The sequence below is a fragment of the Balaenoptera acutorostrata genome, chromosome X (genome assembly GCF_949987535.1).
Source record: "Balaenoptera acutorostrata chromosome X, mBalAcu1.1, whole genome shotgun sequence".
Lineage (NCBI taxonomy): Eukaryota > Metazoa > Chordata > Mammalia > Artiodactyla > Balaenopteridae > Balaenoptera > Balaenoptera acutorostrata.
This window is the reverse complement of record NC_080085.1, coordinates 62,780,052-62,807,105: the sequence shown is the minus strand read 5'-3', so window position 1 is coordinate 62,807,105 and position 27,054 is coordinate 62,780,052. Positions and strand designations below refer to the sequence as shown.

Here is a 27,054-nt window from a genome sequence, read left to right as displayed (position 1 = left end):
GCCCGGTTTTAAATTTCTGATTAAAGTTTGGAAACATGGAGATTCTGTAAATCTGCTTTTTCCTTTATTTTCAATGGAGAAAATCCTGACTTCCTTCTTTAGAAAGTGAATAGTGTCACATGTCATTATATAGAGGTCTCCTCACACAATTCTTTTCATGTGCTTTTTGGGGGACTAGTATTGCCAAAGACTTTTAACATTATGCATTTTTGCAACTGTAGGCATAATTTATATCATCTCTTGGTCCTAGCAGAAGGCCATATCTACATATAGGGTAGAGATTCTCCATCCATGCTATAATTTGTTCATCCAATACCAATGGAATAAAATGAGAACCAAGGGACATCACTAAAGGATATTTAAGTGAAATGTTTTCTTTCCCTATTGACTTTTTTTTTTTTTTTTTGGCTGTGTTGGGTCTGTTTCTGTGCGAGGGCTTTCTCTAGTTGCAGCGAGCGAGGGCCACTCTTCATCGCGGTGTGCGGGCCTCTCACTATCGCGGCCTCTCTTGTTGCGGAGCACAGGCTCCAGACGCACAGGCTCAGTAGTTGTGGCTCATGGGCCCAGTTGCTCTGCGGCATGTGGGATCCTCCCGGACCAGGGCTCGAACTCGTGTCCCCTGCACTGGCAGGCAGACTCTCAACCACTGCGCCCCCTAGGGAAGCCCCTTCCCTATTGACTTTTAATGTTATATTTAAAGAAGAGATGTTTTAATGATGATAGGTTTTTCTTTCATTATAATGATGTCATCTTGAATTTATCTTCCACTTGGGACTCCAGATTCCTTATCATTCAGTTTTAGAAGCAGGTAGATAGATCCTCAGTGAAAGAGAACCCAACAATTATAGCCTACTCCTTTGAGCTTGGTGATGTGGCAAAAGCTATAAGAACACATAATCATACATAAATATTTTAAGCAATACAAAATTTTTCAAAATTCTCTTTCATCTGATGAGAAGGGAAGAACTCTCTAGAAATTTGCATTTGAGAACAAAAAATTATATAGCCTTACTTCCATCTTCATCCCCATTTTCATTACACTCTGAGAGCTGGTGAAAATTCTTTACAAAATTACCTCTCTTCAGTCGGATCACACCTATACCACCTTGATCATTACTAGGTCACTCTGGCCCAGTGATAAAGGTCATGGAAGCTGCTACTTCCTTGTATGAGCCTGGAACGTTGAACTCAGCCCTCCAAAAGTAAGATATTTGTAGTCAATGCTTTTGTTCTGTTTGATAAACTTCTATTCTGCCTCTGTGTGGTATGGCAGATGCAAATTGCTTGTTGTTTCTGGAAAATGGATGACTCAGACACTAATTAAATTCACTGTTAACATTAGGCACAGGTGGAAATGAGACCAAAGCGGGCCATTCATTTAATGTTCCTAATTTGATGTGTCTTTTAAAATATAATATTAAATTCAAAAGACATTAAGTGCCTAAGAGTATAGGATAATTTGGAGGGGGGGGGCTACTGTGCTTAATTATCTGTGTTGTCCTGAACCCTCCATCAGTGAGCCCGCCTTGTCCCCCGTACTTGGTTAGGGTGGCAGTGGAGAACTGGTTTTTTTCCCTCACCTGATCCTTTGAGCTTTATATCCAGGTGGTTAGAAAGACAGTTCTTTTTTTTTTTTTTAACATCTTTATTGGAGTATAATTGCTTTACAATGGTGTGTTAGTTTCTGCTTTATAACAAAGTGAATCAGCTATACGTATACATATATCCCCATATCTCTTCCCTCTTGTGTCTCCCTCCCTCCCATCCTCCCTATCCCACCCCTCTAGGTGGTCACAAAGCACTGAGCTGATCTCCCTGTGCTATGCGGCTGAGAAGGACAGTTCTTATATCCTTCTTCCTCGCTCGACCAGTGGCTTTCATGACCAGTTCCTAAACTCCTGCACCAAGTAGCCCTGACACCATGACAGCCCCTACCCCTAGCAGTCTTCCTAGGCGATTTATTTTTTTTTTCATGTAAGTCCAGGAGGACCATCTCCTGGAATTCGGTGGGTTTGTTCTGTCACTATGATGTGTACCGTCTCTGCTCTCTTCTTAGCACTGAATGATCCCTGCCCACTGGAGAAAGTGACCTGATTCTTCTTCCACAGCAGTAATAGGTTCTGAGGCTAGAACATGCTCTGAAACTACCCAGAGGCAGGAAGACCTGGCTCATAAATGGAAAACTTGAGAATTACACCCTCTAACGTAGGGCTGCCCTGAAAAGAATCCTAAATTTGAATATGTCTGTGCTTGGTGGGACATTCTAACATCAAAATTCATATTACTCCTCTTAGCTGCTCTCCACCATGTACCCCCTCCCCCATCCTAATTCTCTCCCCTCTCGTGTTCTTTCATCACTGCTCTGTCCCCTCGCTCTAGCCTAAAAATACTGCCCTTTACGCTCCGCTCTCACATGTTACAGCTCTGAATGACTGTGCCTGACACTGTCATTCACCCGTCAGCTGCCGGCACTGATGAGCTGCCTGCTTTGTTGTATCCTGTTGACATGGGCTGTACAGAGATTTAGTTAAATCTGATGTCCCCCACCTGACAAAAAGGCCCAATGCTAAGTTTGGCTGGGCTTTGCTCTCCATGCGTTGTTACCCACTGCACCATCAGGAAAGAGCCATACCCATTGGTACTTAAAGTGGGACCAAAGAAAAGACACCTCAAAGAAAGCCATATCAAATAACCAGCTAACAAGTTAAAAAGCGAAAGGGTATGTGCATTTGCCTAGAGACCGTGCAAGTGCTGCTGAGGAGTGAGCTGGATGCAAAGGGGTTTGTATATGCTCGCCCTGGGCAGGAGAATCCTGCAGAGGAAGGTGAGGGATGCTGGGGTTGGGGCAGGGTGGTAGGGGGACCACCTTAAATATATTAGGGATGAAAGTCGAAAAACATCTATCCTATTTAATTATAGGCAAGCCTCACTAACTCAGCCTAATAAGAGGAAAGCCAGTCTGAATTATGGAATATTTTAAAATACATTTTTATTATTTTCAAGCACTGGACACGCTAGTAATTCAAACTAGACTAACATCACCATGCAGTACCTCAGGGAAGGGGCTTTAAGAATCATTTGTAATTAGCATATCAATTATTTGTATATAAGTGGATGTGCACAAAGTGCATAAAAAGTTTATTCTCTTAAGTAGGACAAACATTCCCCAGCACAGTCCTGTTTACACTATTAATTTGCTTAGCCAGCCCTTTTTGTGCCAAGATAGATGTATGTAAGACATGCTTATTTCCTCAGGGAAGAATGAATCGCTTCCCTATGTTTAGTCCAGTAACTAAGAAGCGGAGCGCCACTTGATTGGTTTGGGATTTCCAGGATATGGAGTTTTGAATTTGCATACAGACTAGAGAGATTTCATATGGAGAAGATCTGGCAGCCGTTGCCAGAGACCCAGTTTCCCCATCTGGATTTCATTGGAGTGATCTGGATTTCATCAAGCAACAGGACACTGATCCTAAATGATCCACCAGACACTCTAACATAGGCATGTTTAAAATACATCCTGCCCCAGAAAAATAACTGCTAAAATATGATGAGTTGGAGTTAGTCTATGTGCAGTACTTAAAAGTAATAAAAATGCATTTCTTTTTAAGTCCCACAAAAACCGTGCAATATCAAGTTAATGATGAAAATCAATCCCCAAACTCTTTTCTTGCACACCTCATTGTGTGACGGCATGGCAGAGATTTCCAATCATCTGGGAAAGGATATTATATTTTGATGAGCTGCACCAGGTGCTAACTATATGGCAGGATTTCGGCTTTGAATCTTAGGGAGGCCCTCCTGGGTAAAGAAGGGTGAGGAAAGGGCTAGGGGCATGTTTATTGTTAACAAATCATTATTGTCTACCTAAATTCAAAAATCAGAGCAAGTGAATTGAAAAAGAAGAAGTATCAGGTATATAGGGAGTGTAGAAAATATGATTAGGAAATGAGAAACAGAGATATAGGCCTATATTTCTACCCGTATGTATTAAAACTGTACTCTAGGTAAATTGTGAATTCTTCAAGGCTTAGAGAGTAAAAACTAAGTGCAGAGAGCGTAAGCACAAGCAGTAAATATACACACAAATGTTGTAACTACAGTTTGGAATGACTCCAACTCTCTCCTTTCCCCCAAGGGCATCACTATCCAGGGTCTGCAAAGGCCAAATAGCTGTTTGGCTTCCAATCTGATTTTTTGCTAAGAAATCAGAGAAGTCGGTTTCAATTTTAATAATATATTCTCCCAACCTCTATCTAACAGAAAGGCACTTGTGTTTCTGCCCCTTCTTAAAGTGAATTTTGTGTTTGGTGAAAGGTAATAGATTGGCAGCACTGGAAAAGGAATTACTGTATTCCCAGAACAGGTATAACCAGGCAGTGACACTATGAAATTTCTCTCTGCCTTTGGGGAACATTAGAGTACCATTCAGGAAGTCACTGCTATGGTGTGCTGTGCTGAACTCAACAGTATCCTAGTGGGCTGAAGGAATTAACATAGCACTCGAAGGGCCTGACTTAAGGCCATTCATTTATTCATTCAACATTAGGGAGTGCTTACCATGTGCCTGGTGCCGGGAGAAGACTTTTGCAAATGTTATATCATTTAATCCTCATAATAACTCTGTGAGGGAGAGAATATTCTTGTTTTACAGAGACGGTTCAGAGAAGTGATTTGTCCAAGTTGCTATTGCAAGCACTGGATCCAACTTTGTCTGACCCCCAAGTGCAGTGTTCTCCCTGAACTCCACGCTGTGGAGGCTGCAAAGGGGATGGATGAGACATGCCCAAATAATGTGATGCATAGCAGAATGTAATCTGTGCTTGTGTGAGTGGTCCTGGTGGTTACAGAGCAGTAAAATGACCTACCCCAGGCCAAATAAAGAGTCATTAGTATAGCTAGACATAGGATTCATATTCTTTAAGCCCTCTTCCATTTTGGGGTTTTTTGGTTTGGTTTTGGTTTGGTTTGTTTGTTTCGGTTTAGCTCTCCAAACCAGCCTGCCTCTCCACCTACCCCACCCCCTGTGCAGATAATATATATTCTGCTTCCTAGGGCCTTGGGCCTTTCAGAATGTGGAGAGCCAAAGAGCACTGGGGTTTAGTGAAAAGAGCACTAGATTTGAATTAGAATTAGTGTTCTAATTCTAGCTCGACGATTCACTCTAGGCCGCTGGTAAGGCCCTTTAATTCTAGATGACTCACTTTCCCCTGTGTGAATGAGAATGGTTTACTTCAAAGAGGTAAAGAGATAAGTAATAATAAACTAAAAATAGTGCACAGCCCTTTTTGTTGCCAAGGTGACATATAATTGATGAGTGGAATTACTTTCTACAAAGCATGTTAGAAAGAGATGCCAATTAGAATCTGTGTTTCTGTATAATGGACTCAGCAATGAGAGAAAAGATGCCCCTGTAAAATGTTAAGAAACTACATCTTAAAATGTAAAACAGCAAAAGCGATCTGAGGATTGTTTGGGAAGGTTGGGGGTTTAGAGGTTTGAGGTTGGTTGGTTTGTTTTTCTTTTATAGCTTTGGGTGTTTTGTTTTGGTTATCCTAAAGATGTTAATGGAATCAGTACACCTTGTCTGATGCTAAAAGCAGAAAGAGAGACTTATAGGAAATTAAATGTCTTCTGGATATGTCCAAGAGGCACCCATGGCCCCAAACAAAATGACACATCATCCTCACCTCAGGGAGCCCCCCCACCCCAGTTCCCTGCATCCCTGAACCATTTGTAATAGATATTCAGGAATCCCCGAGGCATTTACCATATGCTGCATCCCCCACAGGTTGAGTTTTTGCAGAATGAGTCAGCAGTACCTGAGTTGAGATATGACTGAGGGAATTTAGAGAAGACAATACCTGTGAAAAGTTGACAAGCTCCCATTTGGGACTGATTAGCCATCTTTGGGTCCTTAACGCAATCCTCCCTCTGAATCCCATACAATGCAGTAGGTTTAAAATGTTTATCATAGAAAGAGTTTTGCTGTTGGCAATAAATTTTCTCACATTGACTTTGGAAGCTCACAGTGTTAGTAGCAAATATTTCTCTCTTCTCTCCATTTCCTGCCTTTCTTGGTTTTTCAACTTTGAATTCCTCATTTCTTTAATCTCTGTTGAGGAAGTCTCTAGAGGGTGCTGAGAGTGCTTGTTGGAAAATACAAAGATGATAAGGCTGGTCTAGGCTGATTTGCAAGCGAGCAGTTAGGAGACAAACCTGCTAGGAGCATGCACCGATCAGAGGTCTGGCTATAGAGGGGCAAGTTTGGGTTACCAAATCTATCACCAACATTGATTAAGGATAATTGTCACACCATCTCTCTGGCATTCCATTTCCCTGAGAGGAATCTTTTAGAACTTTATGTATTCAAAAACAAACAAACAAAACAAAACCAGGTTCCACCACTGGTATTAGAGGTAAAGTGGCACCAGTGAATGATCCCAAGGGTACACCATAGAAGCTGTGGTCTACCCTGATGGAATAAAAGAAAAGGGGATAATGCTACAATTTGGTTCTTGGGCTTTTCCTTTTATCTAAAAGCATCATTAACGTCATCACCCCTGGCTTTTATCCACCTCCGGCACCAATCACCTTCCCCAAATCAATGCCTGTAGAAACAGCTGCCACAGCCTCTCGTCCTCATTTGCATAGCCTTGTCTGAAGAGCAGACTGCTCAATACTGAGGGATCCGGTTTCTCATCAAGAAAATTGCATTTCAAATGAATATCTTATGTGTTTATAGGGAAGTTACTAATGTAGTATAATGAGATGCCTGTCCTCCCCCTCCTTTCTGGGTAAGCGATTTTATACTTTCCCAAAACCTAAAATTAATGATTGCAGTGTAGCAGATAGTACTGTTACAGTGGTTAGGGAAGCTTTTCCAAAAGCAATCTGGAATGATATTTCATTCATTTATTCATTTAATAACTATTTATTGAATGCCTCCTATGTATAAAGTATTAAGTCTACCCTCAAGGAAGCTGGTGGAAATTTTTAAATTATAGATACACAGAGAGATATACATATATATTCACATTCATACACAGTCTAATAAAATGAAACATGTAAAGTTATAAGAACCATAAGAGATAAAATGCAGTGGGCACTCAAAGGGAGAAGATACTTCAGAAAAGGGCTTAATTGAGGAGGTAACATTTGATCTGGCTTCTAAAGGGTAGCTAATTACTATACCTTTACAAAGTGTGTAAATGTGTATGTGTTTATGAAATCTGGGTGAAGTTTAAATGTATGAGACTGCAGGAGAAGATGCTCTATGCAGAGGATACAGCAAGATCAAAGTCAGAAAAGGCTGAGCTCTGTACAGAGAATAGCAATGGTTTAGTTTGTCTGGACTGTGAAGTGCATGAGAAGAACAATTTGCAAAGAAGATTGGAAAAGTGGGTGGGAATCACCTCACGCAGGACCTGGAATTCTTGGCAATGAAAATTTGTACCATGTTCTGCAAGCATTTGGGGAACTGCCGAAGGTTTTAGAATGAGGGTATAGTATAATTAGAGCTAAAGTTAACACTCGAAAAATAATAATGCAGTGCCTGCTACTGCTGTTATACAAAATAATGTGTGAAGTGGCTGGAACAAGCACCTGATGCACGGTAAATCATGGAAGCAGGTGTATTGTGGTGATTTAGAACATGGACTGGTGCCAAGAGGCCTGGGTTCAAAAGCCAGCTTGCCACTTAATAGCTGTGTGATCTTGTACAGATTTCTTAACCTCTCTATGCTGCTGTTTCCCCATTATAGAATAGGATTAATGATAACACCTATTTTATAAATTGTTATGAGAGTCACATGAGCTAATACATATAAAGTGCATAGAACAGTGCTCAGTTTTTAATAAAGTACTTGATACATGTTAGCTGATATTATTACTATCATTTTTTATTCATGAAGGAGATGGAATTTGAGTGAGCCTTTTAAAAATAGATATGATGTAGACATGTAAAAAGGTGACTTTCAGACACAAGGAAGTGCATGACAAAAAGGAAGTGCAAGGTGAGTGGGGTGAACCATGGACCGTTCTGTTTGCCTACAGAATAACGTAGGTTAAGGAGTTATTAGAAAATAAGATTCAAAAGGTAGGCTGGAATCATATCATGAAGGACTTTGAATCATAAGCTAAGAATTTTAAGCATCATCTAAAGACAATGGAGAGATATTGAACGTTTTTGAGTAAGGAAGTAACTTGATCAAAACCTTCCCTAAGGAAAATTAATCTGATGGTGGTGTGTGTGGGGGGGGTGTTGGATTAGAGAGGTAAGAGACTTGAGGCAGAGAAATTAATTAGGAAGCTATTGGTGTAATCCACAAGGAGGTCATAAGTGCTAGATTAGAGTACTGCCATGAGAGCATGAGAGCGGAAAGGACGGAATAGGAGAGGGATTGGTGCAAGTCTGGTAACTGAAGAGGAGCAGGGAAAGGGAGGAATCACAAAGAGCCTCAGAGTTTTGAACACAGATTACTGAAAGGATGGGGTATCGTTAGCAGAGACAAAGAATAGAAGAAGAGGTAAGATGATAGGTTCAGCACTGTCAAAATGGAGCTGTAAATCACAGATGACTTTGTAGAAATTGACAAGCTGGTCCTAAAATTTATACAGAAATTCAACCCGGAATAACCAAAAAAAATCTTGAAAAGGAAGAACAAGGTTGGAGCACTTCCCAGCTTTAAAACTTACTACAAAGCTATTGTAATCAAGATAGTGTGGTGCTGACAATGAGGCTAGACATATAGAGCAATGGAATAAAGTTCAGAGTCCAGAAATATGTACAGTCAATTCATTTTACTCAAAGAGTGCCAAGACAATTCAATGGGGAAAGAATAGTCTTTTCAACAAATTGTTCTGGGACAACTGGATCTCATGCAAAAAAAAGTGGTTTTGGACACATACCTCACACCATATACAAAAGTTAAATCCAAATAGCATAAACGGTCTAAATGTAAGAGCTTAAACTATAAAACGCTTAAAAGAAAACATAGATGTAAATGTTCATGACCTTGAATTAGATATTGCTCTCTTAGACATGACACCAAAAGCACAAGCAACAGAATAAATATAGATAAATTGGATTGCATCAACTTAAAACTTTTGTGCTTCAAAAGACACTATCAAGAAAGTGAAAGACAACCCATAGAATGGGAGAAAATTTTTGCAAGTCATGTATCTGATAAGGGACTTGTATTTATAATATATCAACACCTAACAGATCAATATTAAAAAGAAAATAGACTCATTTTAAAAATGGACATAGACCTTGGCATAGACCTTGCTCTAAGGAAGATATACAAATGGCCAAAAAGCACATGAAAAGATACTCAACATCATTAGTCATCAGTGAAATGCAAATCAAAACCACAATGAGATACCACTTTATACCCACTAGGATGGATATAATATTTTTTTTAAAAAAACAACAGAAAATAGTAAGTGTTGGTGAAGATGTGGAAGAAGAATTGGAACCCTCATCTGTTACACATTGCTGGGGGAAATGTAAAATGGTGCAGCCCCTGTGGAAAACGGTCAGGCAGTTCCCTCAAAAGGTTAAACAGAGAGTTACCATATGACCCAGCAATTCTACTCCTAGGTATATTAGAAAAATGAAAACATGTCCACAGCAGCATTTCTCGTATTAGCCAAAAATTATAGAAATAACCCAAATGTCCATCAACAGATGAATGGAGAATAGATAAAGAAATGTGGTATATACAAACAATGGAGTATTATTTGGCCATAAAAAGGAATGAGGTACTAATACATGGATGAACCTTGAAAACATTATGCTAAATGAAATGAAAGAAGCCAGTCACAAAAGACCACATATTATATAATTCCATTTATATGAAAGGTCAAAATTAGACAAATCCATAGAGACAGAAAGTAGGTTAGTGGTTGCCAGGGGCTGGAGGATGAAGAGTGGTGGGAATAGATAGTAACTGCTATTGGGTACAGTGTTTCTTTTGGGGATGATGAAAATGTTCTAGGGAATCCCCTGGTTGTCCAGTGGTTAGGACTCCGTGCTCTCACTGCCGAGGGCCCAGGTTCAATCCCTGGTTGGGGAACTAAGATCCCACAAACCACGCGATGCAGTCAAAAAAAATGTTCTAAAATTCATTGTGGTGATGGTTGCACAACTCTGTGAGTATACTAAAAGCTGTTGAATTGTACACTTTAAATGGAGGAATTGTATGGTATGTGAATATTGATAAAGTTGTTTTTTAAAAAAATATGTTTTAAAAAGATTTTTTAATGGAGCCATAGCCATTGATGATGACCAGCTGCAGATTTTTTAGTAGTATCCACTGTCAATTGCTTCTGAGAAGTTGATAAAGATAACAGAGAGAAGGCTTTTGGATATCATGACACAGAGGTCTCTCTCCCTTCAAGAAAGCAGTTTCAGGAGAGCAGTGAGATCAAAAACTGGATTGCAAGAAGTATGTAGAGGTGGCCAATAAGTAGACAAATTTGGCAGTGTTGAAAAGGGGACGAAGAGATGGACAACTTGTAACCTAAAGGGACTGAATCAGTAGGAAGACAGAGACTAAAGATGTAAGAAAGAGCTCATTGGTGTTACATGACCCATAGAGCAACAGGAAAGAGAATCTAGTGCCCAGCTGGTGAAATTAGCCTCAAGGAAGAGAAGGAATATGAGGGAAGACATTTTCAGGTAAAGAAAAGAGGTAAGAGGTACCATTTATTAGACATAGCTTCAACCAGCTCACTCAAGCATGAGGCAGAAAAAGTTTGATCTTGAAAGATACACCTCAAACTGTTTCTCATCGTTGACTGAGCTGATTGAAACTATGTGTAATGAATCAGGAGTTACCTCTGGAGAGGGAGTAGAGATGGAGAAAAGGAGATTTTTTTTCCCTTTTATTTGATAGACTATTATGTTTGATTTTTTAGCATGAAGAATGTACTCATTATATTTGTATTTTTAAAAAATCAGACTAGATGCTGCAAGAAATGTAGTTGTTTACCAATTGGAGGTGAAGCAAAGGAACTGCCAAATTACACTGTGTACAAAATACCCTACCTTTTTCAAAGCTTCTAATTACCCTTTTCTCTACCCATCTGAAGCCCTCTTCATCAGAACTCCCTGAGGACTCATTTTCCCTCCCTGGTTATCATTAAAACAACTCTCCCAGAAACACCTGCCTTCCTTTATCCTTTCCTCCCTCCCAGTACCAAATATTCATGACTGTCATATGTATATGCTTTTCTTGTGTGTCAGTGTGTATTGCCCTATCAATTCTACGATAGGAATATCTCCCAAATCCATCTCTTCCTCCCGACCCTTGCTGCCACTGGCCTGGATGGTTGCAAAAAACCTCTTGATAACCTTCACTGTATCCTACGCTGTAATCAGAGGATCTTTTCAAAATGTAAATTTAATCATGCCTTGTGCATGCGGTGCACGCGCACATGCACACACACGTTTGAGACATTTCATACCCTTTAATGAATTCTTTTCTATTGAAGTATAGTTGATTTACAATGTTGTGTTAGTTTCTGATGTACAGCAAAGTGATTCATATATTCATATATTCTTTTTCATATTCTTTTCCATTATGGTTTATTACAGGATATTGGATATAGTTCCCTGTGCTATACAGTAGGACCTTGCTGTTTATCTATTTTATATATAGTAGTTTGTATCTGCTAATCCCAACTCCTAATTTATCCTTCCCCAACTCCCTTTCCCTTTTGGTAACTGTAAGTTTGTTTTCTATGTCTGTGAGTCTATTACTGTTTTGTAAACAAATTCATTTGTGTCATATTTTAGATTCCACATATAACTGATATTATATGGTATTTGCCTTTCTCTGTCTGACTTACTTCACTTAGTATGATAATCTCTAGGTCCATCCATGTTGCTGCAAATGGCATGATTTCATTCTTTCTTATGGCTGAGTAGTATTCCAGTTATATATATATATATATATATACACACATACACACACACACACACACATACATACCATGTCTTCTTTACCATTCATCTGTCAATAGACATTTAGGTTGTTTCCGTGTCTTGGCTGTGAACATTGGGAATGCATGTATCTTTTCGAATTAGAGTTTTCTCTGTATATATGCCCAGGAGTGGGATTGCTAGGTCGTATGGTAGCTCTATTTTTAGTTTTTTAAGGAACGTCCATAGTGTTCTCCACAGTGGCTGCACCAGTTTACATTCCCACCAACAGTGTAGGAGGGCTCCCTTTCCTCCACGCCCTCTCCAGCATTTGTTATTTGTAGACTTTTTAATGATGGCTATTCTGACCAGTGTGAGACAGTTTTGATATGCATTTCTCTAGTAATTAGTGATGTTGAGCATCTTTTCATGTGCCTCTTGGCCATCTGTATGTCTTATTTGGAGAAATGTCTATTTAGGTCTTCTGCCCATTTTTTGATTGAGTTGTTTGGTTTTTTTGATATTAAACTATATGAGCTGTTTGTATATTTTGGAAATTAAGCCCTTGTCAGTCCATCATTTGCAAATATTTTCTCCCATTCTGTAGGTTGTATTTTCATTTTGCTTATGGTTTCCTTTGCTATGTAAAAGCTTATTAAGTTTGGTTCAGTCCCATTTGTTTATTTTTGCTTTTATTTCTATTGACTTGGGAGACTGACCTAAGGAAAACATTGGTATGATTTAGAGACATTTCATAGCCTTTAAGTAAAAGTCCAAACTGCCTGGCCTATCTGGCCCTTTGTGCTCTAACCCACGTTTACTTCACCAGCCTCACTCCCACCACTCCCTGCTCCAAGCCTTCATGCTCTGGTGTGTGCAGTTCCTTCTGTAAAACTAGTCACTTACCCATAACCCCCACAACCCTCCCTGCTTCCAGTTCCCATACCTTCACCCCCATGTGCCTGTAAACTTATCCTAATCTTTTTTTTTTTTTTTTACTTTTTATTTCAAGATAATCATACATTCACAGGAAGTTGTAATGAAATGTACGGGGAAGTCTCTTCTTCCTACAGCCTCCTCCAATTTTGCCATCTTGTACAATTATAGTATAACATCAAAATCAAGAAGTTGACATTGGTACAATCTATAGAGCTTATTCAGTCTTCACCAGTTATACATGCACTCGTGTGTGTATGTGTGTGTGTGTGTGTGTGTGTGTGTGTGTGTGTGTGCGAGCGCATAGCTTTGCATAACCACAACCACCAGCACAGTCAAGGTACAGAACTGTACCATCACCACAAGGCTCTCTCATGCTACCCTTTTATAGCCACACTCATCCCTAACCCCTGGCAACTACTATTCTCTTCTCCATCTCTCTAATTGTTTCACCAATGGTATATAAGTGGAATCATGCAGTACAGATTTTGAGATTGGCCTTATTCACCCAGCATCATTCTCTTGAGATCCATCCAAGTTTTTTGCATGTATCAAGAGTTTATTTCTTTTTATTGATTAGCAGTATTCCAATGGTATAGGTGTACTGCAATTTGTTTAACCATTCACTTGTTGAAGTACATCTGAGTTGTTTCCAGTTTGGGTTGTTAAAAATAAAGCTGCTATGAACATTCATGTGCAAGTTCCTATATGAAAATAAGTCTTAACTTCTCTGGAATAAATGCCCAAGAGTGCAATTTTTAGATTGTATGGCAAGTCCATTTTTAGTTTTGACAGGAACCGCCAAATTATTTTCCAGAGTGGCTATACCATTCTACATTCCCACCCAAAAGGTCTGTGTGATCTAGTTTCTCCACATCCTCACCAGCAATTGATATTTTCACTGTTTTTCATTTTAGCCACTTTGATAGGTGGCTCATTGTACTTCTCATCTTTTAAAACCTGACAAGAGTTACTCTACTTTCTCCTCTGTGCCATCACTGATATTTCATTTATCATTGTGTTTTAATTATTTATCGATATAGTCCAAGTCTTCCCCTCTGTTCTGAGCTGTGTGAAGATAAGAGCTGTGCCATATTCGTCATTTTTTTTTCCTGCAGCATCTGATACAGTTACATACTGGACACACAGAGGGCACTCAGTAAATGTGTGCAAAGTGAGGGAAAGAATGAAAATGAAAAATACGTTAGTCTTGCTTGCCTCCCCCTCCTCCCCGTTAAGCTGTAAACCTTTTTAAAACAGAAATCACACCTTCCTCTGTGTCTCCCAGCAGCAACTAATAGGGTGCTCTGTACGTGTAGCTGCTCAATAAATGTTGGCTAACTATTCAGGTGGCTTATCTTCCCTCTGCACCCAGGAGATAAGCACATGAAAGAGAGAATAGGCCCGAGTATTCCTGTATTAAAGATCATATGTCATAAGTTTTATAATATTCTTTTTTTTTTAATTTTATTTATTTATTTATTTGTTTGTTTATTTATGGCTGTGTTTGGTCTTCGTTTCTGTGCAAGGGCTTTCTCTAGTTGTGGCAAGCGGGGGCCACTCTTCATCGCGGTGCGCGGGCCTCTCACTATTGCGGCCTCTCTTGTTGCGGAGCACAGGCTCCAGACGCGCAGGCTCAGTAGTTGTGGCTCACGGGCCTAGTCGCTCCGCGGCATGTGGGATCTTCCCAGACCAGGGCTCGAACCCGTGTCCCCTGCATCGGCAGGCAGATTCTCAACCCCTGCGCCACCAGGGAAGCCCTTATAATATTCTTATAATCTCCACAATCACTGAATATTTGTCTGTGTAGATGAGAAATCAAAACAAAACGGTCTTTTGAGTCAAAGAATGCCTCTGCAACTGAGCACTTTTCAATAGTTTCAATACCGTGGTTACATATGAATTTTGGAGGACAGCATTTCATATCCCTGCATTCTTTTTGCAGTTTCAGAAGGATCTGGAATTTTTCTATTTTTGCTGAACTGGTATAATTTGACATGTTGATTATGAAGGGGTCATTAACCCCAAACATTTTTTATCACTTTTTGACTCTGCATTTTCTCAACTCTGAAGTATGTTAATTTGCACTTGTTTATATGTCTCTGTAAGAGTTACTCAAGCCCTCGAGGACTGGTATATGTTTTGTCTGGGAGCTAGATTGTAAGCCCCTTGAGAGCAGGGACCTTATAACTCCTAGGAATGCATCCTGGACATTGTCAACATTCAATTAATGATAATACTAGAAGCCTGCCTAAGGTCATCTGTCACAATAACAACTTCCTTTTCATCTCTAAGGCTTCTAACCGTCAGGAAAAGCTCTTAGGTTGATTTGATAATATTGAATGATTCTACCCAAAATTATGCTCATTATTACCCACTACAATTTGTTCTTTAGAGTGCTTTCAGATTTGTAATTTTGGATCAGTTATTATGGTTGCCTTCCCTATAATACCCTGGTTACATACAAGTTTGGGAGGGCTGCATTTCATAACCCAGAAGTCTTTTAGCCTAATACAAAGTAAGCTGATAACATCTATGCTTTCAAAGCCTTTAATTCTCTTCACCAACCCTCATTGATAACTAGGTGGTAAACTCCAAGTATACTGACAATCTTAACTTATCAGAAATAATCCTTAATTCAGTGTATTGTCCTATTTTCACAGATTGTAAAATGGAGTAAATATGTACTAAACCAGTCCTATGGCTGTTGAAGTTAAATTGATATGAATATTTAAAGGAAGTCTGAGTTCTAAAACAGAAAAACAAATTTGGTCCTTGGTGAGGATGGAGGTAGGGGGAAATTTTTTTGTAAGTCAGGATTTTTGAGCTACAATTTACATGCAGTCTGATTTACCCCTTTTTTGGTTAGAAAGTTTGATGAGTCTGACAAGTTGGATTTTTTTCCCTTCACTATTTGCTGATTCAACTATACCCCCCACTACCCTCCACAACCACCCTTAGACCAAACCGCCCTATCTTTTTCTGACATTTTGTCTCCTTTTTCTTTTCCAGTGTACTAAAGGAGGTGTACATAGCCTTTAATCCCAAAGCAGTGGTCTTACAGCTGGGAGCTGATACAATAGCTGGGGATCCCATGTGCTCCTTTAACATGACTCCAGTGGGAATTGGCAAGTGTCTTAAGTACATCCTTCAGTGGCAATTGGCAACGCTCATTTTGGGAGGAGGTGAGTACAAAGGAAGGTCACCAGGAGAATTTGTTGACCTTCCCCCATGTTTTGTCCATTGACACTGAGGAAAACTTGGCTTTCTTAGATTGGATAATACCAACCTGCCCATGGTCCAGAAGCCTGAGTCAATGAACTCTGCCACCTTCACAGTTCAGCATAAGGAAGTACTCTGACACACTTCTCCTCCTCAGCCTGGCATGTGCATTGACTCCTTGGCACTCTGAAGTCTAAGTTTCCATTCCTGAAGCAAAGGTGCTTTGGTTAAAGGTGACATCAGATCTTATTAAGAATAAAGAATGTTAACCCCAGTGGACTTTGATCCATCTTCTCTCAGTATAGCCTTTGAGTCCCAGTTCTAATCATTATCTTTTGGAAACATACCACTAAAATTCTAACCCTACTCACATATAAGTAGTAAACACATGAATTCATTGAATATCTAAGCTGAATTCAAGAACAACTTCTCCCCCACTAAAAAAGCATGGATTTGTTACAATAAAGCAAAATTGAGAGATCTAAAGTGTCTCTTGGGCATTTTTGCCTTCAGTGTGTACTGATGTTTTGTATTACTTAACCAACAGAAAGCTGGGTCTATTCAATAGAAGCATTTACACATTTGTGAAAGGAACCTTTCACAAACCTCAACTACCTTTGAAGGTGCCTTGCTTAGAATCTTCTGTCTATCCGGCACAATCTTTATTACATTAGATAAGTGGACTGGTGTGTTAAAATAACATGGTCAAGCAGATTGAGCTTAAAATGTATGTATTATGGAAGCGCTAATAGTTTGTTGTTTGTCAAACTGTTGTAAAAACCAAATTAGAGGAGATTGTGGGAAGGCCTTATGAAAATGAGTGAGCATTCAACACAAATACACAAGCCTGGTCCTTGGGCAGCCTCAAACCCTAGAGGGATCGAAATTAAAGGTGCTTACAAGAGACAACCTCTTATGAAAAGCTGGCGAGAAATGTATTAACTTCAACTCAAGGAAAAGATAAAATTGATAGGTGCTGCGGACATATTACTTTCCTTAACGGCACTAAAGACAGTGATTATGACACAGGTAGGGCCAGGGGGAAGAAAAAAAGCCCTTTCCTCAATATACATCTGTGTGAATCCGACTTTTGTTTGAGGCTACAGCCTTTACTTAACACTTTCAAAGCCTCTTTGCTTTCTCAGCCCCAAGTCTTGGCTTTTGAATATATAACTCTTCTTATGCAATATGTGTATTCCTGAAAATACCTTTGCATAAATGGAATTTTTGCAAATCAAATCATACTGTATGTATGCCAGAGAGAGCTTGCTACTTAAAACCTATGGGGACTCTTTTTGAAATCAAATAATGATACCCAATAATTTGATCTGATAAATTCATATTTTCCATGTCAGAAGTGTTTAAAGTAATACCTGTACTATTTCACTTCAATTCTCAACCCCCAGGAACACATAGACAATTGGCAGAGATGGCCACGTGCCCAAACTTCAGTGGACCCCATTGAGGCCAAAAAGACACATTGCAGAAGCCCCAGCATCCCTGACCTTTCAAGGAATAGAAAGGCTTAAGAAAAGGGCGCCCTATGTCTCAATCTATACATGTTATTCCAGTGTAATTATTAATAGTGTCCCTTTTTTACTCTTAAAAGTGTACCATTGTAGATGATAAATGATATGGTCACCCTACCTAAAATAGACCAGATTCTATTTCCCTCAGGCTGCACTGAGGTTAGGAAATCTTTCCGTTTTATCCTTACACTCTTGGAATTTAGTTAAAGGCCAAATGTTCTAGTGCTTGCATGGCAGAACACATCTATTCAGCACAAAAATATGCTGATTATTAGCCAGTATAATATGGCTGCTGGGTGACTGTGACAGGACCTGACGAGGTGAGTCAGAGCGTCAATCAGCAGTCCCTTTCTCATCTCATTCTCTTTGATCTCTGCCACTAGGCCTGTATTTTGTGGAGAAAAGGAATGCTGAAATGAAAAGAAAGAAGTCTGTTTCTGTCAGCATTTTCCTTTTCTCTTTCCTGGAGGTTTCCAGGGCTATATCTGCCAATAGCTTTAATATACAAGTCACATCCAGCAGTCATTTTATAGAATTGTTACAAAATTCATCACAGAAACCTTCACTTTGAGTAGGTCACCTCAAAAGATCTGGGTTCCAAGGATCTCAATCTTACCAATGACTCTTGGTGGAATTGAGGACCTTGGAATCCTTGGGTGCATATTTGTTCAGAGATGAGGGCCTTTTTAATCTTTGTAGGCCTTGGACTTCCCAATTCCACATTGTGCATGGTCTGACTGGTTCACTAAAGACTGCCTACTAAGTGGTTCAGAAATATCATAAAGGGATGTTTAGGTGAAATTCTGCAAGTTAGAATTATCTTTCTAGCCCTTTTGTTAAAACATTTTTCTCTCCTTCCTTACCCCCCTTCCCTCTCCTGCTGTTCTGTGACTATTCTTTCCTAACTTCACAATTCTTGATGGAGACAGGAGGCTATAACCTTGCCAACACGGCTCGATGCTGGACATACTTGACCGGGGTCATCCTAGGGAAAACACTATCCTCTGAGATCCCAGATCATGAGGTAAGTAAGGCTCTGACAAGTCCTCTCTTCTTTAAGGGGAAGAGCTGAGTCATTCCACCTAATCAAAATCACGTCCTCACCACTCAATACCGTTTTGTTGAGAGACACTCCAATAACAATAACACACTGTCTTGGCAGAATAGTGGACTCTTGTTCCAAAATATCCAAGACCTTCTGCCTTTTTTTACAAGAGATCTCAAAGGCCAACCAACTTTAATTTCTCAATTAATTACAGAGACTGTGGGAAGGGGTCACCTGTTCACACAAAGAACTCTTTGGAATATGTGCATATTTTCATCCCCTAGACTCAAAAAAGAAGGGGCAATTTTTTTTAAATGTAGAAGCTGGGTTCTCCTCTAACTTTAAAAAGTCCTATTGGTGGTATGTCAAACCTCTGTTCTTTGGTGGTAGTCCTGGTCTCTCAATTTTCTTTGGCTGATGTAAAATTTAAAAAACACACAATCACCACCAAGACAGGTCTGGTATTTTTCCAGCGATTAGTGGCACACAAAAGTTGGGGCAGGACCATCCAAAATGTGAAACATGTCATTTGAACCTTTGCCATTTTCTTTAGTCATATGAGATGGGCTTTATGTTTTCCAAGGCATAGATGTCTGTTCTAGTTTTCTCAGAACAGGTGTAATAGAAAGCTCTCTGAGAGCTGTGAGTGTGCTGATGATCCCTTTATCTGAAGGTGTACCCCTTCTCTTCCCACCCACCCTGACACCTGGCGGGAAGCATGTTATCACAGATCAGGATGTGTAGCTGCAGGCTTTAGACTGTGACTTATAATAATGAATCAGTGGCTGCAGCCCCACCTTCTCAAGCCATCTCCCAAGGAGTCGAGATGGTACTTGGGTTATAACATTTTGATTCCTGCTCGATGCAGAAGCTGTACAGTTGGGAGCTTTATGCTTTTTCAAGTTACTATTATTTTTTAAAAACTAGAAACAACTTAAACTAATCTCCTTCCAATTTTCTTCTAACCACAGATGAGGTATAATATTTATCTCAGAAAAACCACTCAATGTGTCTAGAATACAAATAGAAGGCACTCTGTAATTTGAGACAATTTGCTGGTGTCAGGGTTAATAGAAGTCTCTTTTCTTGACTTGACTTACCTTTATTCAGTATTTGGAAGCTGTATGAAATATAAAGGTAAGAGAACAAATTACATTTGTGAACAAATTTAATCGCTGTTATTGCCGTGGGAATATCTCAGATTGCATTGTAATTTAAAGCGCTGAGACTTTAAAAACTGATCAAGTTATGTCAAAAAGTAGTTTTAAGAGGTAGAAGCCTGAAATGAGAATGAGTGTTCTGTTCCTAGGAAACAATGCAAATCTATAGATTCATCTATCTTAAAAGGTTGATAAAATTTTAATAAAGGTGAATACTGCCTCTGGTACCTGGAGATGCCTGGCTGGTTGTGGACTTGGCCTTCTAGATAGACATGTCCTGTCTTTATACTGATATAGCCTGCCAGATTAAATGAGATATAATGTATATCAGGTGCCTAACATACAGTTCTTGGCACACAACAGGCATTTTTGAAATGCAAGTTTTCTCCTTCCCCTTTGTATGCACCTAACAACTTCTTATACCCAGACATTTATGACTTCGTCATTCATAAATTTGTCCAAACCCTTTCGAATCCCTTCTGTCATATCCTTCTGGTATAAGAGATGTGAGTCATCCAAGAGGGAACAAAGAAGAAAATTGAAATGACAGTCTTCTAGGTACAGTAAGATAACATTTTAATGAAAATTGCCAAAAATAGCCCACACAGTGTAAAGGCATATATAAGTTTTGTGCCACAATACACAGTTGCACACAAATATCCTTGCAGTCCTCTGTAATCAGATCAACAAATGGTCACTCAAAAAATATTTACTGAGCACCCGTTGTGTGCCAGGCACTATGCTAGGTGTCTTGGAAGATACAAAGACACTAAGACCTCATCCCCTACCTCAAACAGCCTGGGATAAAGGGAGGTATGAGTGCTGGGGAGATATGTAGATACACAAATAAATATATTACACAGCAGAATAAGAACCACAAGACTATAGGAACAATGGCTATGGAGATGTACCTCAAATATAAAGGGGATACAAAGGAGTGCACAAAATACCCTGCCCTCCATGAGCTGAAAATGTAATTGAGAAATCTAATCGGTGAAAAGGTCAGGACAGTGCAGCAGGCAGCCACAGTCTGCTGGCTAACCCCCTCACTGTCTTCCCTCTCAGTCTCGGCTTTTGTTCTTCTGTCTCCTAGGATAATAATCCTCCTCCTCCAGATGCCCTTTTCCCACCTCTCTATGATCTTCCTCAGTCCAGCGTAAAGCCCTATGCCTTTAAAAATCCCTTACCTAAATATACCAAGGCCCTTTGAGCTCTTCCTTCACGTTCATTTGTTCTTTTCATTCCTTTACCAAATATTCATTGGGCCCATACTACTTGCCAGGCCCTATTCAGACCCGATACAGGGATACAAGGACTAACAAGATAAACCCAGTGCCCTAAAAAATCTCATCATCTAATAGAGGGGACAGAACAATGTGCTCAACCCAGGACAGATGAGGAGCGTAGAGGAAATGTTTCACCAAGACTTTAAATTGAATTTTGGAGGTTGATTGGGAGTTTGCCAGGTGAAGAAGATGGAAAGGCATTCTGGGCAGAAGGAATAGAAATTGGAAAGAACCTGGTGCCTCGTGGGACCAGGGAGAAGTTTGATATAGTGGAACACAGGGTTTATGAGAGAGAGAGAAGGATTAAGGCTTGAATGGAAATTGCAGCCAGGTTATGAAGAGCCTTGAATGATGCACTAAAGAGCTTACACTTTCTTCTGTGAAAACAGATGAGCTTTGGTCTTTAGAAAGCTCACTTGATAGCAAGTGTATGTTACTAATGTAAAACAGTCTTGCATTGCAGTCTATAGGTTGCAGTGAATTCATAGATCGATTTGGGGCAAAATAATATCTTAATATTTACTCTCTCAGTACATGAATTTGCTATCTCTTTCCATTTACTTAAGTCTTTAATTTCAAATTTTAGTTTATACTTTTCAGTGAACAGGTCTTACACAAATTTTGTTAAATTTATCCCTAAGTATTTCATGACTTTGATGTTGTTATAAATGGTATTTTAAATTTCAATTTCTAATTGTTTGTTGCTAGAATATAGAAATACAAGTACAATTGATTTTTTTATATTTATCTTGAATAATGTAACATTGCTAAACATTAGCTCTAGTAACTTTTTTGTAGATTCTTTAGCATGTTCCATGTATACCAACATGTCATCTGTGAATAAAGAGACTTTTACTTATTCCTTTACAATCTTCATGCCTTTTATTTCTTTTTCTTGCTTTATTACACTGGTTGGGACCTCCAATGCAATGTTGAATAGAAGTGGTGAGAATGAACATCTTTGTCTTGTTCCCAATCAGTGGGGGAAAGCACTTGATCTTTCACTATGAAGTGTGAAGTTAGTGGTAGAGATTTTTTTTTAATATCCTTTATTAGGTTGAGGAAGTTCCTTTCTATTCCTAATTTACTGAGAATTTTCCTCACAAATGAGTGTTGAATTTTGTCAAATGCTTTTTCTTCATCTACTGAAATGGTCATATGGTGTCCTCTTATTCTGTTAATACAGTAAATTGCATTAACTGTTGCTTTTTTTATGTTAAACTAACCTAGCATTCCTGAGATAAACCCTACTTTGTCATGGTATATTACCCTTTTTATATATTGCTGGATTCAGTTTGTTGAAATTTTGTCAAGGATTTTTGTGTCTATGTTGATGAGGGACATTGACCTGGTTTTTTTTTCTTTTCTTGTAATGTCTTTGTCTGGTTTTGATATCAGGGCTATGCTGATCTTATAAAATGACTTGGGCAGTATCCCCAAGTCCGCTGTTTTCTGAAAGAGTTTATGTAAAATTGATACTGTGTCTTACATAAATGTTTGATAGAATTTGTTAGTGAAAATATTTAAGCCTGGAGTTTTGTTTGTGGGAAGGTTTTTAATTATGAATTCTATTTCTTTAATAGTTACATGGCAAGTCAGATTTTCTATTTCTTCTTGCTTCCATGTTGATAATTTGTCTTCAAGGAATTTGCTTATTCACTCATAATTTTCCCTTATTATTCTTTTAAAGTCTATAGGTCTATAGGAGCTATAGTGATGTCCCCTCTTTAATTCCTAGTATTGCTAATTTCTTCCCTTTTTTCTTGATCATTTTAGCTTATGGTTTAACAGATTTAGTGAACTGTATTTTTTTCAGAGAACCAGCTTTTAGTTTCATTGACTTTATTTTTCTCTTTTCTATTTCATTATTTCTGCTCATATCTTTGTTGTCCTTCATTCTACTTATTTTGCATTGATTTTTAGTTCTTTTTCTAGTTTCTTATGGTAGAAACTTAGTTCATTGATTTCAAGCCTTTCTTCTTTTCTAATATAAGTATTTTATGTGCAAATTTGCATCTAAACACTGCTTTAGCTACATCCCACAAATTTTGATATTCTCTTCATTTCCATTTGGTTCAAAATAGTTTCTAATTTTCTTCTTTGACTGATGGGTTATTTATAAGTGTGGGTTTTTAAAAATTTATTTCCAAATATTTGAGGACTTTCCAGATATTTTTCTATTTATATTAACTTTAATTTTGTTGTGCTCAGAGAACATACTTTGCATGATTTCAGTCCTTTTATATTTATTGCAATTTGTTTTATGGTCCAGCATATGATCTATCTTGGTGAATGTGTCATGCAATTTGTAAAGAATGTGTATTTTGCTGTTGCTGGATAGCATTTTCTATCATTATCAATTAGGTCAGGTTGGTTGAGAGTGTTATGTCATCTATATCCCTACTGATATTTTGTCTGCTTGTTCTGTCAGTTACTGAGAGAGTTGAAATCTCAACCATGATTTTGGATTTGGCTATTTTTCCTTTTAGTTGTGTCTGTTTTGGCTTTATGTATTTTTGAAGCTTTGTTATTAGATGTATACACACTTAGGGTTGTTATATCTTCTTGATGAATTGACCCCTTTATTATTAAGAAATATCTATCTTTATTTCTGGAATATTCCTTGTTCTAAAGTCTACATTGTCTGATTTTAATATTGTTGTACATGCTTCATTATGATTATTATTTGTATGATATATCTTTTTCTGTCCTTTTACTTTTAAGCTATTTATGTCTTCATATTTACAATGGATTTTTTGTAGACAGCATATAGTTGGGTCATGATTTTCTTGTCCAGCCTGACAATCTCTGACTTTTAGTTGGCATGCCCAGACCACTTATCTTTAAATTAATTATTTATACCTTCAGGTTTAAGTCCATCTTCCTATTTGTTTTCTATTTGTCCCCTCTGTTGTTTATTTCTTACTTTCTATTTTCCTGCCTTCTTTTGAATTAAATGAATTTTTTAAGGATTCCATTTATTTTCTGTATTTGCTTATTAGCTATAACTGTTTTAATTTTTTGTGGTTGCTCTGGGGTTTACAATATGCATTTTCAACTTATCATAGTCTACCTTCAAATAGTATTACACTACTTCATGTGTAATATAGCACACTTGTGACAGTATTCTTCCATTTTTCCCTTTTACTTCCATGTGCTATTGTAGTCATATATTTTACTTTTGCATATGTTATAAACCCCATGATACATTGTTATTATCTTTTAAACTGTCGATTATATATTTAAAATTTTTTAAATATTTATTAATTCATTTAAAATAAGACTAATATTGCCTGTGCATGTTAGCACAAATAACATGTTGTGATTTTTTTTAAAAACTGTATTTTCCAAGAAAAAAAGAAATTTCATGAGAAGAATGGTAATGCTATACATTTTTGCACATCTCTATAACATCTGGCTTAATAGATGACAGCTGAGTTCTCATACCTGCTTCTACATTCAATGTGTTTTGATATTATTTTTGTTAATGTATATGGAGAAAATCCAACTTCACATAGATCTGTAGATGGAAAAGGGAAGTGTATTTTAATAACCTTTACAGGTCATTATGGATATTCTTCTTTGATACTACACAAAAACTCTACAAATGGTAGTTTCTTAAAGGTTAATGCTGTGTGGAATCTGAAAACGTATCAGTGAACTTTGTATGTACTGTTACATTAAAATTCATTGATCATCTTGTACTCTGAAGGGGTATTTGACCCATCTTATTCATATTGATTATTTGGAAAATATCAGTTCACTAAGTTATACAAATATTACAAATGTTGAAACACTTTATGCAGTATCAGAAATCACATTAAACTGATGTGAATGCTGATTTCATTGGAACAAAGCTTAAGTTTTGGGAAACTGTCAAGCTTATAGTGGCAGAGTGAAGTTTTTCAAAATTCTGATTTTCATTCAAAAACGTGTGAGGGACTTCCCTGGCAGTCCAGTGGTTAAGACTCCACACTTCACTGCAGGGGGCACAGGTTCGATCCCTGGTCAGGGAACTAAGATCCCACATGCTGTGTGGCGTGGCCAAAAAAAACAAAGTGTATATTATCATTGGCAACAAATAGTGTCAGTTATTGATATTTAACCTAAATTGGTAGGCTCACTTCATTTTTAAGAACATATCTACCAAACATCTGAGTATTTAATCATGGTTTCTCCATTAGTTATTCTTCCTCACAAAAATGGTATTCCATGAAAAGTAGCTGTTTAGGTCACAACTTAATCACAGATATGCTTTTCCTCAAGACAACTTCCTATTTTGTCACACAGAATATTAAATCCAGGATCAAGATTTGACAATTTTTAGTGCTTCGCCAAAGCCATTCTTAAGTGAAATGGGATTTTTTCTTTTTACTGTCTGTACACGGCAACAAAGAATACAATAAATGCTGGTATACTTTGGTACTACTGCCTTAATTTATATACCATGGTTCCAGCAGTTTTACCCACCATTGCTTTTGCACATTCATACGAATATAGTTGCTCTGGCATAAACCATATTTTATATTCATATATATATATATATATATCATATGTACCATAACCAAAAATATATACCATAAACATATATATACATAAATATATAATATAAAATATATAAGTTGCTCCAGGATAAACGATGAGATAGAAACAAGTTATTCAGCACTTTCAATAGTTTAGTACCACTTGTGATTGTTGCTAACCATTCACATAAAAAAGGTCTTCTTCAAAGATTATTGCTGATACCATATGACTACAAGCAGAACAGTAAGTCTAGCCACATTTATAGACTTGTCTGTTTTTAAGGTGAAAGTACAGTTCCACAAATTAGATAATAATTAAGTCTTTCCCTGAAAACTAATGAAAGAAATCATAGAAGATCTAAATAAATTGAGATACTATATAAATGGAGTGGAGATTCAATATTGTAAACATGTCACCTATGGGGGAAAATGTCATATAAGAAGAAAACCCAAAGAAGAAAATACTAAATCAAAAAATGGATTTAGCACAGTTGAAGGATATAAGATCAATACATAAAAATCAACTATATTTCTATATATTAGCAATGAACAAACAGAGATGGAAATTAATGTTAAGAGAATGAAAGGACAGGCCACAGACTGGGGTAAAATACTTACAAATAATAATCCAATAAAAAGGAAATATATCCAGAATACATAAATAACTCTCAAATGCAATATTAAGAAAATAAGCAACACAATAAAAAGTAAAAGAAAAAATAACTAAATCTCCATGTTTAGAGCTAAATGTTTAAATAAATAAGTTACTGTGCCATTGAAAACAGGCAGTGCTATGAGTTATTTTACTAACTTTTCATCCAGTGGGCATTGAGCAATGTCAACTGTCTAAGGCTTCACTGGTCTCTAAGCTATTATGTGCATTTCTCCAGCCCATGCAGTGCAATAACTTATGCATAAGATGCTTCAGTGGCTTTTTCATTTCTAGTTTGAAAAGCTCTAACAAACAATTTTTGGTTTTTAATAAGCTCATCATGTCTACACTTAAAATATTCAATTTCTTTCCCTTTCACTATGAATGAATGGTCTGAAAATGATGCCACAACTTAAATAATGAATTATTTTGAAACTATATGAAAGTGTTCTATGGCTAAGACACTGCAAGGTAAATTAATGACATATATAAAGATAATTGTAATCATGTTTTCGTTCATTACTTACAATTTCACCCCATGTTTATGAAGTAAATGTCTTCCTTCCATGAGTCAGAGCCCTCACCAATACTGCAGTTTCATCTTTTTCAGCATCTTCAAACATAGATATTACAGCTTGGGTTTGAGAAAGGAAGTCTTCTAATCTCCTTTATTAAGCCAACAATCTATATTCTTGTTGTGTTCTATCTAGGTGGAAGTAAAATTCTGGGATTTCAAAATAATGGTTTACTAAATAAAAATAGTTACAAAGAT

General features: G+C 37.8%; 1 protein-coding gene across 5 annotated transcripts in view; it reads left to right on the top strand.

Annotated features, from left to right (window-relative positions):
* Window positions 1–27,054, top strand: part of HDAC8 (histone deacetylase 8) — a 243,390-nt gene that overhangs the window by 87,616 nt on the left and 128,720 nt on the right. For 4 of the 5 annotated variants that reach the window (XM_057538585.1, XM_057538583.1, XM_057538584.1 and 1 more), the window contains exons 8-9: window positions 15,878–16,050; window positions 18,546–18,640. In XM_057538585.1, the coding sequence (XP_057394568.1) occupies window positions 15,878–16,050; window positions 18,546–18,640 (268 nt within the window). Of the gene's footprint in view, window positions 1–15,877; window positions 16,051–16,138; window positions 16,549–18,545; window positions 18,641–27,054 lie in introns of those variants that run through there. The other variant, XM_057538587.1, reaches the window with a different exon arrangement.